Here is a 15,255-nt window from a genome sequence, read left to right on the forward strand (position 1 = left end):
TTTTGACAATGTGTGATTTTTTGGGCTCATTAAAGAAATTAAGTCCTGGAATTAACATTTTTTTTGTAAGTCCTGGAATATTTTTGGAAATAATGAAGCAAATTGTCGTGGAAAAACCTTGAAAGTCCTGGATTTTCAATTTTTTTATCTGGTGGGAATAAAGAGAAATATAAAATACGCTGAAGTATACACACCTTTATGCAGGGCTTTGGAGCTGCTCTGGTGTAAAAACTCCTGTTTCAGATTACTTCTGTGCTCCTTTGGAGTCGGAGCTATCTGAAGCTGGTGTTTTTAGATGGAGCTCCAAGTCCTCTCTTTGTTTTTGTAAATATTTATAAAATATAAAAATTTTTTTTGTAAATATTTATAAAATATAAAATTTTTTTTGTATATTTTGATTTGGAAAATCAAAGTATGAGTATTTTTTGTTAAAGAGGTTCCTAAGTATTGTGAAGTTATTTTTTAGATTTTAGAAATTTTTTTTTTAACTAAGTTGTAATTAGTAATGTCATTTAAAATTTTATGATTTTTATATAAATCATTTGATACATTGACATTGATATTATATATAGATTGAGTGTTAACTATTTGATGTTCACTATGAGGCACTTAAAAATTTAGTTATATAAATTATAGTTGAGCTGATTTATACAAAGTTGTATACATTCAAAAAGCGCTAGCATTTTTTTAAAATTAGTTTTGATCAAATTGTTTTTTGTAACATGTCATGTAGTTTATGTTGCTGCACACATTACTTCATTACACTTTTAAACAAAAAATTTCTGAACGAAGCTTTACAGGAGGAGGAACATGAGGAGCATTTATGACAGGATACAAACAAGAAAAAAGTGCAGCAGTTTGGGAAAAATATTTAACCTTAGTTCTCCAAGAAAAGTGTAAACATACTAGGGTTGAGGTGATGTGCTGCGTTGTTCACTATTTACAGCTAGCTAATTGCAATGCTCTAAAAGAAACATACACTACCCAACTTTTGGCAAAGGTATGCTATGTTGTGAAGAATATTTCTAGCCGCAGTTTATGTTGGTGCTAGTTGTAGAATATTGTTAGAAGATAATCAGATATATGAGCAAAACAAGCCTTAAAAGCATTAGCAGAAAATAACTTATAAAAGAGATGCTAAAAATATAACAGTAGGTCAAGAAATAAAAAAAACAGCTGAATCGTCTATAGTACTGTACTACGTCTTCATTCAGGTAAATCTAATTCTAATTAACAATTAGACAACTTTGGAAAAGAGATATATAAAAAAAAAAAAATTGAGAAGTGTGACCCAAATAATTTTTTTAAATAAAAGCAATACAAATTTCATGGACAATTGTCATGACTGGAAGAAAAGAAACATTCAAAAGTGAAATCAGCTTTTGAGGGAATTGAGGAATACCCAAAAAGGATACAGAGGTGTGCAGAGTAGTCACTTCTATGGATTTCTCACAACCAAGTGTAGAGAAGCTATTTCCTACATTTGAGTTTATATCAAGCAATTATAGTATAACCACCAAAACTTGATATTTTATAAAATATTTTATTATTTTGATTTGTTTTTTCTGGAGCCACTTGGGAGACAGAGCTAGTGCTAAAAGTTTTAATGCAGCTTTTAATGGAGCTAAAAAATTTAATGGAGGTAATAAGAAAAATTTTCATTAACCATTTTGTGCATAAAATAACAATAAAGTGAATTGAAGTAACTAAAAAGCGCTTTCTGATTCTAAAAAAAAATTGCAACCAAAAATGTTCTGAATAAGACCAAAGGCAAAACTGAACCAAAAAGAAATTGCACTGTACTTAAAAAATACTTTACTAGTAATTTAAAACCTGTTTTTTTTTATTGGTTAGCAAAATTTAATCTAGGTATCTATGACTGTGTTAAACTTTGTATGATTTTGCTGTTTTTATAATTTTATATTTCTATATCTTATCGGCTTGAGTTTATTTATCTAATAATCCAATAATATTTACCAATATAAATCCAATAAATCCAATTTTAGCAACTTGTTGTATTTAAAATAAAGTTTTATCTAATAGCATTTATCACATGCATATTTATCACATGCATATTTATCACATGCATATTTATCACATGCATATTTATCACATGCATATTTATCACATGCATATTTATCACATGGGTAGTGGATTAAGTAGTGTAGTAGTGAAGTGTAGTGCGTTTTGTGGTTTTCTGTTAGAATATAGTAATTTTTATTATTTTATATTATCATTTATATTTTAGTATATCGTTTTTTGTAATTTTTGTTAAAATTTTGTATTTATATTTTATTCTATGTTTATTTTATATATATATATATATATATATATATATATATATATATATATATATATATATATATATATATATATATATATGTATGTATATATATATATGTACATATATATATATATATATGTACATATATATATATATATATATATATATATATATATATATATGTACATATTATGTATATATATATATATATATATATATATATATATATATATATATATATGTACATATTGTGTATATATATATATATATATATATATATATATATATATATATATATATATATATGTACATATTGTGTATATATATATATATATATATATATATATATATATATATATATATATATATATATATATATGCACTTCCTTGTAGCAGTAGGCTATAAAATAGTCACTTCCTTTATAGCAGCAGGCTATAAGATTGTTGATGTAGCAGCACTTCCTTGCAGCAGGCTATAAGATAGTCAATGTAGCAACACTCCGCACGTGTTTTACAGTAAAAAAATAAAAGTAAAAACATTCTAATCTTTTAATTTGCGTTTTTGTGGTTTTTTAAAAAAACATTAAATTTAATTAGTTTTCTCAATTAAATTAATGCGTTTTGTTGTAATCTAAGCTTAATTTTATCACTTCAAATACCAAAGACAAGCCAATTACTGTTTTTAAACTACAAACTGTATATTTAACGCCTTTACTATAGGTATACACATATATATGTATATAGTTATATATATATATATATATATATATATATATATATATATATATATATATATATATATATATATATATATATATATATATATATATATATATATATATATTGTGCTTGAAGCTTGAATTAACTATCAAAATTTAAAAAATTGTTACCGGTCAGTTTTTACAAACTTAAAAAAACTGAGATCAACATTTTATGAAACTACCTACTATAGATGTTACAATGTTAATGCACATTACTAACAATTGCCTAAGTATAATACTATACAAATATGTCATGAATTGATTACTAATTGATTACTAGCAAATAAAAAATTCTACTTAACAAATTACATTTTTTCATTTTGAACCTTATCACTGTTGCTGGACTCGATTCTGTCTGATTCTATGTCTGATTCTACTGGAAGTTGCCTTTTTTTCCTTTGTTTTGAGCCTGTGTTAGTAGTATTTCTTTGTATTTTCGTTTGGCTGCTTTGTTTTCTGGTTTGTCCTTTGTCCTGTTTTTTTACTAGTAGCAGCACCTCCTATATTCTGTTCGACATTGGCTGTGGATATACTCTTACCCGCTGGTACATTCAACTTACGTCTAACATTTCGAATTGAAGGTGTATCATCCGATCTAGTTTGACTTAAGAATTCAATGAAAGAATTGCTAACATGTTGATGGAGTCGATTTGGTGACAACGTTGATTGTGGCGCACCGTTTGGTAGTTTCTGTAGGACTCTATCTTGGTTCAATGATATATACCACATTTATCAGAACCAGACTTTAGGTTTTCTCTGCCATTTTCCTTTAGATTATCATCCAATTGTTTCAACAAAACTGGAAAAGACTCTTTGTTGAGAGTTGTGGCACACTCTCTGATTCCCTGTTTCCATTCAGTCAATATTTGTCTCTAGTCAATTTTCATCTGTCGAAATATGCAACGTTTATTGGTTGAGTTAGATGGGTTGAATTCGGTGGCAATGCCACAAAAGCAACATTTTTGTCTTCACAAGTTTTGAGAATATTCATATTGATATGACATGCCAGATACTCGCTAATTACCACCTTTCTCTCTTCCAGTCTTTTTAATTTTGGCAGTAAGGTACTCAGAAACCAGTTCTCGAAAGTTAAACTTTCAAACCAACCTCTTTTTGACCTAAAGCGTGTACACGAAGTAAATGTGAAAGTAGAAAAACAACTAAAAAAAAGTACTCCTCAATTTTTATTTCGAACCAAGTAATAATTTTAATATAATAATATAAGAAGATCAAACATAAAAAAAAAAATTAATCATTCCTGTGTGAATCTAATAAACTTTCAAGCTTTTGCTTTAGTGGTACCCATAAGCTTGCGCACAGAATAAGAATCAAAACTATTTGATGCTTTTTTAAATGATATTTTAATATCTTTAATGTTTCTGCAAAGCTTTTTTGTTTTTTCATATTTCTTTTAATAATAGCCCAGTAATTTTCAATTCTGGGCTGTTTTGAGAATTTTCTGTTTTAGGCACAAATTTCACATTATTCTTTTTATACCATTCCATAGCTAGTTTACAATAATGAATTGAAGCTAAATCAGGCCAGAACACAGGTCTTTTATTGTGTGATTTAATGAGAAGTAAAAGGCGTTTTTGTAAACATTCTTTAACATAAATTTGACCAGAAAGTGTGGGCTGAGAAATATAAGGTGCAGACTTTTTGCCACAACTGCAAATAGCTTGCCAAATCAAAGCTTTTTTATCGAACTTGTCATGTTTTATGTATTTAAATTTCTTATCTACTTTTCCTCTTTATTTGGCAATATAATAAACAGCACCAGGAATTTGTTGATGATCATACTTGATATAAGTTTCACCGTCTTCAATAATACAGAAATTTTAGAAATAAAATTGTCATACAACTTTCTGCTGAGGGTTCTTGCACTTTTTTTGTTGAGTTTCAGAATGGTTGGTTAGTTTTTGTGCTTTGAAAGAATGAAAACCATGTTTGTTTCTAACTTTTGCAACAAAATCCATATATTTTTGCAGGTTCCTTTAGTGAAAGGCTTGGGTTGTTCCTAAAATTGTTAACCAGTTTTCTAACTAGTTTTATATCTTTAAAACCTTCCTTTCTACCACCACCAGATTTGCGTTTGATTGATTTTGTGTGAGAAAATTATGGATGTATTTGCAACGATTTTGCTATCAAATTGTAGCTACTATTAGGATTTTGTAAATATTTGGGCATAATTTTTTCTCAAGAGTTTTTGTAAATGACCTCAATTAGTCCCAAAGTCATTGGTCAAATACATTTTTAAAAAAAAAATCCTAAAAAAAATAATTACATAATGCAGTTGAAATTGAATTATAAATAACACATCAATATGTTATCCATAACTAATGTTAAAATTTGGAATTTTCTCCTCAGAGAAGAGTTCAAAGACATTATTTTTTTGACGCATTTCGACATGCAAATTAAAAGTAAATCTTTCACTTACTGATTACATGTTTTCAAAAAACAATTGCAATTTCAGATAGGTCTTGATTGTATAAATAATGCTAAAAAAGAATTAAATCTATAACAGCAATACCAAAAAATGTTATAACATTTCTAAACTTTTTCCATGTTTGTACTCTTTTAACACCCTGGTACTCAATTAACCATGGTTTACAGTAATTAAAACACTTTTATTATTGTAATTTTTTAATTACATTTATTTTTGCTTGCTTTACAATAAACATTTAGGTTGTTGATAAGCATGGAAATTCACCATTGTTAAACGCAGTGTATGAAGGACACACATCATGTGTAAAACTTCTTTTAGATAAGGTATTTTTAAAATCATTTTTATTGTTTAATAACTTAAATATTTTTAAATTTTCGGCAGTTTTGAAATCATAAATTAAAGATCAATGATTAGCTATTTATGGAGGGTAAATTTTAGCAGTTTGATTGGCAATAATTGTCAATTTTTATAATAAAATGTAAATAATAGAAAGGGAACTGCTAAGAGATAATTGAAATGTCAGTTTTATTCGAAAACATGTTTCATATTATACAAGTTTATTTGTTTTATTTTAATGTTTCTCCACTACATTTATTTTTTATTTAATAATTTAAAATATGAAAACTTGTTTTTTAAACACCTTTTGTAATCAGTTTAAACACCTTTTTGTTTTATCTAATTACAAAAGTATGATAAAAAAGGTGTGAAAAATAACTTTTTTCTTACCATAAATATATTTTATAATTATATTTCTCTATTATGTGCAGATTTTCAGAAGTTTGTAGTTTTAGTTAATCCAATAATATGTAAAAACTAATTTTTCATTTAGGGTGCTGATAAAAATATAAAATCACCAAGTGGCGAAACAGCATTTCAAGTTGCAGAAACGGAGGCAATTAAACAACTTTTGAAATGACTATCTCTTTTTTCTTAATTTTGTACTTTAGAGAATGGTACTACGTAAAGATTTTAACAACATTTATTTAGTGTTACTTTAAATTTTTTATCTCTATTCTAAATAAATAAATGGTTTTAAAAATTCTTTTAGTAATATTTATAATGCAATTTTTTTTTTTTTTACATTTTAAAATTACTTTTTGATCATTTTTTAAAAGAAATTTTTAAAGCTTAAAACGCACAATTTTTTTTAAGTGCAAGGTGTTGTTTTTTGTTTATTTGCATGCTAGTGAATTTGCATGAAAATGAATATTTTTTAACTGAGATATTTGTTTCAATTATATTTTGTTATATGTAGGTTGCTAGTTTTGTAATAATTATGTATTAATTATAGGTTTTATAATAACTATGTTATTTACTCATGTATTGTGATTATATTAAAAATGTATAAAAAATTTAATTTGTAAACATTATTTATTTGAAGTTTTTTGGTTTTAATAATTTAAAAATAAAAAAATAAAATTTTTTAAAAATATTTTCTTAAAGTTTTAAATTTACAAATAGTTAAAATAGATTTTTATAAAATTAATGGCAGAATTTGTAACAGATGTATTCTTGTTAACAGGAAAGGATGCAGATCCTGAAACTATAGTTGTAAGTACTCTTTGCTATAAGTATTCTATTTTTTTATTAAACATATTTTTTACATATTATTTGTTATAAAACATAAATTTAGTTGGTTATAATTAATGAATTTAAAAAACTCCTTTCATCCTTGTAGGCCAACACTTTTCTTTATTTCCAGTAACTTATATACCAAACTCAAAGTTCTATTTGTGGTCCTGTATTGTTTCTTATCTACATTAAAGATCTTCCTGATTATCTTACATCTAAAGTGGTTCTATTTGCTGACAACTCAAGATTATACTCCTGTCTTGACAAATACTTAAATCTTTTCATTTTCTTTTTTTTATGTTAATTCACCTCTCCAAGGCCAAGAAAATCACTACAAGCAAGGAGGCTACTATAATTGTGGTTACAACCCTCTCAACTCTGTAACTCTGAAACATGAACCTTGACAAACAAGGTTGCTGCGCAGAGAAACTAGTTAAGTGCAGTACTACTAGGAATGTGGTGGGGATCGATTCTTCTTACTTATGAGGTAAGCACTCTACCACTACACCACTACCGCATTTCAAACAGACAGAACTGAGATCAGACTAAAGATTGACTGCCTTAGAACAGGTAGTCAATCTTGAATCTGATCTCACTTCTGCTTAGGGCTAGCAGTGGCTTGTGAATTTTAACTCTAACAAAACTCAGTTATTTACTGCAAACAACTATCAAAATACAGTCAACATTCTTAATTAATGAATGGCAACAATCTCTCTGAGCCTCCTCTCTACACCTTTGTAGATTATCATTCACTAGTGACCTCTCATTGAAACAGTATATACAATCAATTGCAAAGTTAGTATCTTCTAAGTTTGCTTCCATTGTTGTAAGGTTGTATCTTTTCCTCTTTTCTACAGATACTATCATGGTGGTTACTCAAAGGAACTATCATCTCTAGTTCCATCAACCAAAACTTATTTTTGCTTGACTTGTCATTCAGCAAAAGTGCAGCCTTCTACTGTATCTATCCTTGCATTCTCTAAAAACTTTATTCATCTAGTTTTTTTCCTGCACTTCAATCCTTTGGAACTCTCTGCCATCTTCATGTTTTTCTGACTCATACTATTTACAACTTTTCAAGTCTTCTATCAACTGTTTCTTTGCTCTATAACTATACTCTTTGTTTTCTAGTAACTCCCAGCTTAATAGTGGGATTAATTTAATAGTGGGATTAATAACTTAACTTAATAGTGAGAATAATTCACTCCCAACAAGGCTTACAGCCTTGTTGAAGTGAATTAGATTTTAAAATAAAAACATATCAATATATAATGAAATGTAAATAATCCATTTTTTAATTTTATATATTTTTAGACATAATTGGGTCCTGTAAAAAAGGGTCTTTTAATATAAATGCCATATATTTAGATACACTTATGTAAATATAATATTTATTAAAAAAAACATGATTTTAAATGTTGCAATTTACTTAGGTTTAGATGTACAGTTAACAAAAAGAAAACTTTCAGATATTTTTGTTTTTAGGTTAATAAAAAAAACCTTCATCTTTTTAGCTTAAAATCTTTAAATTAATGCAGAAAGAATTTCCACCTTATTTTTAATAACACATTTCTTTGCAATAAAAAATTTGGTATGTTTAAAGCAGTTTATTTATGTTAATTTTTCAAACTATTTTTCAAATAAAATACTAGTTAATATTAGATTTATTTACTTTTAAGTTGCTCACATTCTAAAAGAACACTAAAGTTGATTTCGTCTATAACTATATATTTTTTAATAACTAGGAAAATAATAATTGGCTGAACCCAAAAATTGACCCCCTCCATCTTTCCAAGTAAATCAGTACACACTCAATGTCTCTTCAAAGAGTCTTTTAAAGCCTCTTTTAAACCACAACATGCATGCTATTTCTATTAGACTTAACTTTTTCCTTAACAGAGTAGTCAAATGATGGAGTTTACTCCCAAAACTGCAATCAACTCTAGTCACTTAAATAAATCTAAAAACTAATTTGATAAACTGCCACAACTAGTATCTTTAGTAGTCACCTAAATGATGCTATAGCTAATTGCCTATTGACACAGAGCTAAAAGGTTGCTATCCTTTTCAAGCGTGAATTCAATATCTATTTACTTTGAGATTTCAAACTTTTATTTAGTAAATCTTCATTTTAATCTTTTCTCGCAGCAACTTATTATTATTATTATTACTATTATTACTATTATTATTACTTTTGTTAATGTTATTATTATATTTAATAACTATTATTATTATTAATATAATAATAACTATTATTATTGTTGTTAATGTTATTATTATATATAATAATAATAAAAATGTGTATTTTAAGTCTTACTTAAAAAGTTATAAAATCAAATATTTTTTTAAAATAATAATAAAACTAAACACACACATGGAGCCAGCTCAAAGTATTTTGATATTGATTGATTAGATTAAAGCCTAATTTTTGTTTTTGTTTTATCACAGATTTTTTGCAATTATTAGAGTATATTCCATTAAATTATATTAAATGGGTAATGTCAAAAAAAATCTTTATTTAAATTAAATTAAAATTAGTAAATTGATCTCTGGTGATTGCACAAAACACTTGTACTACTATTGTGGTTTAATATTGTGTTTAAAAAATTTTTTTTGTCTCAGTTGGCTATGTTTAAATCAAAGAGAATTTTTCATAATAATCATATTTTAAATTTTTGTAGCTGAAGCAAGTTGCAACAGCTTTATTTAAAGGGTTATTTTCTTTTTCATTTTTTAATGTTTTATTATAATAATGTTTAGCAAAAACTTGAGTAGCTAAAGAAAAATTATATAAATCATGTATAACTTTTTGTTTTAGTATAAAGTTTGAACTTTTTTTTAAAAAACTTTACTATTTTACTAAATAGCTATAAAATATTTAATTTTTTAGATTGATTCTACTTATCTAAAACAAGAAGCAAATCTTTTTGATAGTAGTTGGCGCAACAAAGCAAAACGTTTCATAGCTTATAAACGTTACTTAAATGATCAAAATGTAGTGACTGATATTTTAATTATACCTGAAGACAAAGATGTTCCAGATGATTATGCAGGGTGCTATATTACCAAAGACACAAGTAATTTATTATAAATGCTAATTCATTGTCTAAAAATTTAATTTTAAACTAAGAATTAATCAAATTAGAAAGTTTTATTACACTAGTGCAATAGCAACCTTGTGGTAGAGAGCTTTCTTTAGAAGCTATAGATAAAGAGTTTAAATCCACCTCCTGAAAGAACTGCACTTAATTTGTTTCTCAGCACAGCTGCTGTTCATTTGTTTGTGTTTTGGACTTCTAGAGTTAAAAGAGGGTTTAACAACTATTAAAAAAAAGTTGAATAATTTAAGCTGAATAATATTCCTGTAGATTTTAATTTTTTTAAAAATAATTTCACTTTTTAAAAGTAATTAAAATCGTCATCTAGCCATTGTATTTTTATTTTATTTTAATTAACTTAAGCCTTTTTATTTTATTTTATTTTATTTTAATTACTTTGTGATTTATTAAATTTACCCTATTTGGATTAGATTATTAAAATTAGCCATTTAGATAAAGTAGCTATTTGAAAAAGTATTGTTTTTTCAAATATTAAACTTTGTTTAATAATAAATTTTTGTTAGTTATTTAGTTATTTTTTGCAATTTGGAAAATTTTCATAAAATATAATTTGGCTTATGAAGAGAAAATAAAATTAATAAAATTATTTTATTTCATCTCTAGTAACTTTTTCCAAGGGATTAAAATGAATAATATTCCTGTAGATTTTAATTTTTTTTAAAATAATTTCACTTTTTAAAAGTAATTAAAATCGTCATCTAGCCATTGTATTTTTATTTTATTTTAATTAACTTAAGCCTTTTTATTTTATTTTATTTTATTTTAATTACTTTGTGATTTATTAAATTTACCCTATTTGGATTAGATTATTAAAATTAGCCATTTAGATAAAGTAGCTATTTGAAAAAGTATTGTTTTTTCAAATATTAAACTTTGTTTAAAAATAAATTTTTGTTAGTTATTTAGTTATTTTTTGCAATTTGGAAAATTTTCATAAAATATAATTTGGCTTATGAAGAGAAAATAAAATTAATAAAATTATTTTATTTCATCTCTAGTAACTTTTTCCAAGGGATTAAAATGAATAATATTCCTGTAGATTTTAATTTTTTTTAAAATAATTTCACTTTTTAAAAGTAATTAAAATCGTCATCTAGCCATTGTATTTTTATTTTATTTTAATTAACTTAAGCCTTTTTATTTTATTTTATTTTATTTTAATTACTTTGTGATTTATTAAATTTACCCTATTTGGATTAGATTATTAAAATTAGCCATTTAGATAAAGTAGCTATTTGAAAAAGTATTGTTTTTTCAAATATTAAACTTTGTTTAAAAATAAATTTTTGTTAGTTATTTAGTTATTTTTTGCAATTTGGAAAATTTTCATAAAATATAATTTGGCTTATGAAGAGAAAATAAAATTAATAAAATTATTTTATTTCATCTCTAGTAACTTTTTCCAAGGGATTAAAATGAATAATATTCCTGTAGATTTTAATTTTTTTTAAAATAATTTCACTTTTTAAAAGTAATTAAAATCGTCATCTAGCCATTGTATTTTTATTTTATTTTAATTAACTTAAGCCTTTTTATTTTATTTTATTTTATTTTAATTACTTTGTGATTTATTAAATTTACCCTATTTGGATTAGATTATTAAAATTAGCCATTTAGATAAAGTAGCTATTTGAAAAAGTATTGTTTTTTCAAATATTAAACTTTGTTTAAAAATAAATTTTTGTTAGTTATTTAGTTATTTTTTGCAATTTGGAAAATTTTCATAAAATATAATTTGGCTTATGAAGAGAAAATAAAATTAATAAAATTATTTTATTTCATCTCTAGTAACTTTTTCCAAGGGATTAAAATGCGTATTAGGATCAATGCACATTGGTCAGATACTCTGTTACCTCTTTGTTTTTTTATTTATCATCTAAAATTATTATTATCTATTACTAAAAGGAATTTAAAAGAGTGTTTAATATGTAAAACGGGAGTACAAATGGTTTAACAATTTTTAATCATATCCACCCTGATATTGCAACCCTGATGTATTTCTTAGATTAATTTAACATATTTATTTATTTTTGATTTTTTTTTTCAGGAGAAAAAGGTCTTCGAAAGCACATACTTTGTTATAAACGAGATTTAAGAACTTCAGTTGAAAAAGCTATAACAGATATAAAAGTACTTGCAAAAGGCGAATTTATACCTTCTAATTGGTGTTCAACAAGGTTTTATCTAGATTTTATTTTTTTATTTTTGATAACATTAATAAAAAACGTCTACCATTAATCAATGAAAATGTTCAAATCAAAATTGCACTAGCAATTTGTAGTACAGGTTTATAGTAAATATAAATCAAGGTTAAATTAGATTTAACATGTAAGAGTTGCGCATTTAATTTTGTTTTAGTTTTTTGCTAATGATATAAAAAGACTTCATAACATCAGTTATAAAGTTACTTTACAAAATCAGTTATAACAGCAGACACTGCATGAAGTTTTCAAAACAAAAAAGACAATAAATTTAGAATATTAGAAAATATTTGTGTAACAATTTTCATCTGCTATGCATTTTGTATCAGATATTTATCAATATTGATATCTGTAAATTTTATGAAAATTTTTTAAATATTATAACAATAATATGCTATAAAATTTTGATTATAAAGAACTTTTTATACATTTTTTTTTTTAGTACAAACTTAAATGAAAATCAAATTATCTTTAAAGTAGATAATATTAAACGTCGCACTCCTCTTCGTCAAGCCCCTCCGATTCCACCATTAGCAACTGTGCAAAAGGAAAACAATATACAGCCACTGTAAATTTTGTTTATAAAAAGTTATTAAATTTTTGTTATCAATGTGAAAATCTACTTTTTAGATTTAACTTTGTGTATAACTAATAATTTAATTTTTTTCATAATTTTTATAATGTATTATTTTTCCTAGATCGCCAGGGAGTTTAGTCACAGGTAGATGCTGGTTAATAAATTACTTTTAATCCATAACTTTTGCTGTGACCGTGTTTATTTACAATGTTTAAATTACTTTTAACATAACCATAACTTTTGATGTAATCACTTTATTTAAAATCTTTAAACACATGGTTTATTCACTATTTTATATAGAGGTTCTGAATATGTTTTGTGACTTCATAGATCACTATTTTGTATAGAGGTTCTGAATATGTTTTGTGAATTCATAGATCACAAATATAATTGAGAGAAAAATGCATGATAATTGTAGTCTAAAAATCTAATTTTTTTGAACCTGGAATCTTTCAGTTTATTAGTCACGCATTTTATATATGTGTAGGTTTAAAATGATAGATCCCAGACTCCTAAAATTGTATACTATTTTTACTATAGAGTTTTAAAGTTGCTAAAGATTTTTGCAGTACAAGGACTTTACCAATATATATGTTTTTATATATTGGTATTGTTTTTTTTCCAAATAATGTTTACATTTATTTGTGTTAATTTTCCGAATGTTTATGAAGGCAGTTTTACCTTTTAGATCTTGATGGTGTTCCCTTTGAAATAAATCCCAGATACTATGGATCAAACAAAATGGATAACGTAAGTTAGTTGTGAATTTAAAGTCTTGCTTGCTCAATTGGAACTTTTTTCTATGTCTTGTTATAATTTGAAATATATTTTTACGCTAATTTTAAGTTTTTAATAGTTTAAGGTGCAGAGAAAAAATTTCAGAGAAAAAATTAACAAATCAATTTTAAAGTTAAGTTTAAAAATGATATTTTTGTGGTTTAAGGATAGTGTGTAAACAAAAACATAGACCATTATGTGTTCTTAAAAAGGATGTTGTGTAAAGAAAAACATAGACCATTATGTGTTTTTATCAAGGATGGTGTGTAAAAAAAAACATAGACTAAACATCATTATGTGTTCTTAAAAAGGATGGTGTATAAAGAAAAACATAGATTAAACATAGACCATTATGTGTTCTTAACAAGGATGGTGTGTAAAGAAAAGCATAGACTAAACATAAACCATTATGTGTTCTTAACATTTTTATTCACACAACGTAATTTTACTTATTTTAAACATTTTTTACATAAACATTGAATCCATATTTCCGCTTGTGAAAAATGTCTGAGTTTTAAAACCACACGAACAAAAGGCTTCTCAAACCAAAAAATTTTTGACAAATTTTTTGGTTTTAATTGTTTTTAGCGAAACTCCAGACTTGGTTCCTTTTAGAATTGTATAAAACTATTGGCCTCAGAGCATCATACAGTTGACTTTACAGTAAATTTCATCACCCATTATATCCACTTTTGATTTTCCAGAAATTTTTCTTTTAACAGTTTTTGACCACATTTTTGGCTTTCTCTGAACTGCTGTTGGGATCTTCCAGGGAATTTCTCCTTTTTGTATGTCTTGTAGCCATATCTCTTTTTGACTTCTTGGATTGTAGACTTGGGTACACCCGGGTTTTGTTTCGATATCCCAAATGAAATTATTTGGATTTGCATCAATCCACCCAATAATTTTTTGATGAAGTTCTCAACATGACGGATCTCTTTTTGGTTTCTCTACTTTTTTTCCAATCCACATTTAAAACCAAGCCATGAATGTTATCGAAATACGATAGTTCTCCTTTAATGCATGTGGTTGTCACTTAATGGTTAATGTCATGAAGTACGATGATTGGCTTACAGTTGACAGCTTCAAATCCAGATCATGTCTGAACTAGTTGATTGTTTTTTTTATGATTCAAAATAATAATTTTTGTTTTTCTTTTGGCAGTTCATTCCGGTTTTTTTTAAGTTAATAGTGTTAACAGTTTGTTTCAGCACTCCGCAATTTGATGATTTTGAAATTTTGCAAGCAAATCAATTGAAATATTACATTTTTTAAGACACTTGTCTAAAATAAGCTTTTTTACTTCTACTTGCAAATACATTTTCTTTGTTTACAACCAAGTTTCTTTTAAACTGCAAGTGTATTATTTAAAAAGGATATAAGTTTGCTTTAAACCATTAAAAAATTATCAAAACCAATAAAGTGGTTCACAAAATATTTTTAAAATTCAGTCAGTCTTTATTGATGTGATTATTATTGTGTGAATTAAGGCTTCATTGAAGAACAGAGTTGTTACGA

At 25.5% G+C, this 15,255-nt stretch overlaps 2 protein-coding genes across 3 annotated transcripts in view; both read left to right on the plus strand.

Annotated features, from left to right (window-relative positions):
- The window catches only part of LOC105848613 (myotrophin), a 63,752-nt gene extending 56,891 nt beyond the window's left edge, over positions 1-6,861 (plus strand). The window contains exons 4-5 of the mRNA XM_065790968.1: positions 5,731-5,814; positions 6,321-6,861. Of these exons, the coding sequence (XP_065647040.1) occupies positions 5,731-5,814; positions 6,321-6,407 (171 nt within the window). The 3' untranslated portion in view covers positions 6,408-6,861. The remainder of the gene's footprint in view (positions 1-5,730; positions 5,815-6,320) is intronic.
- Positions 6,862-6,885: 24 nt separating this feature from the next.
- Positions 6,886-15,255, plus strand: part of LOC100209181 (multivesicular body subunit 12A) — a 30,792-nt gene continuing 22,422 nt past the window's right edge. For both annotated transcript variants that reach the window (XM_065790966.1, XM_065790967.1), the window contains exons 1-6: positions 6,886-7,042; positions 9,954-10,140; positions 12,230-12,359; positions 12,826-12,951; positions 13,082-13,104; positions 13,649-13,710. In XM_065790966.1, the coding sequence (XP_065647038.1) occupies positions 6,977-7,042; positions 9,954-10,140; positions 12,230-12,359; positions 12,826-12,951; positions 13,082-13,104; positions 13,649-13,710 (594 nt within the window). In that variant the 5' untranslated portion in view covers positions 6,886-6,976. The remainder of the gene's footprint in view (positions 7,043-9,953; positions 10,141-12,229; positions 12,360-12,825; positions 12,952-13,081; positions 13,105-13,648; positions 13,711-15,255) is intronic.

The sequence above is a fragment of the Hydra vulgaris genome, chromosome 02 (assembly GCF_038396675.1).
Source record: "Hydra vulgaris chromosome 02, alternate assembly HydraT2T_AEP".
NCBI lineage: Eukaryota > Metazoa > Cnidaria > Hydrozoa > Anthoathecata > Hydridae > Hydra > Hydra vulgaris.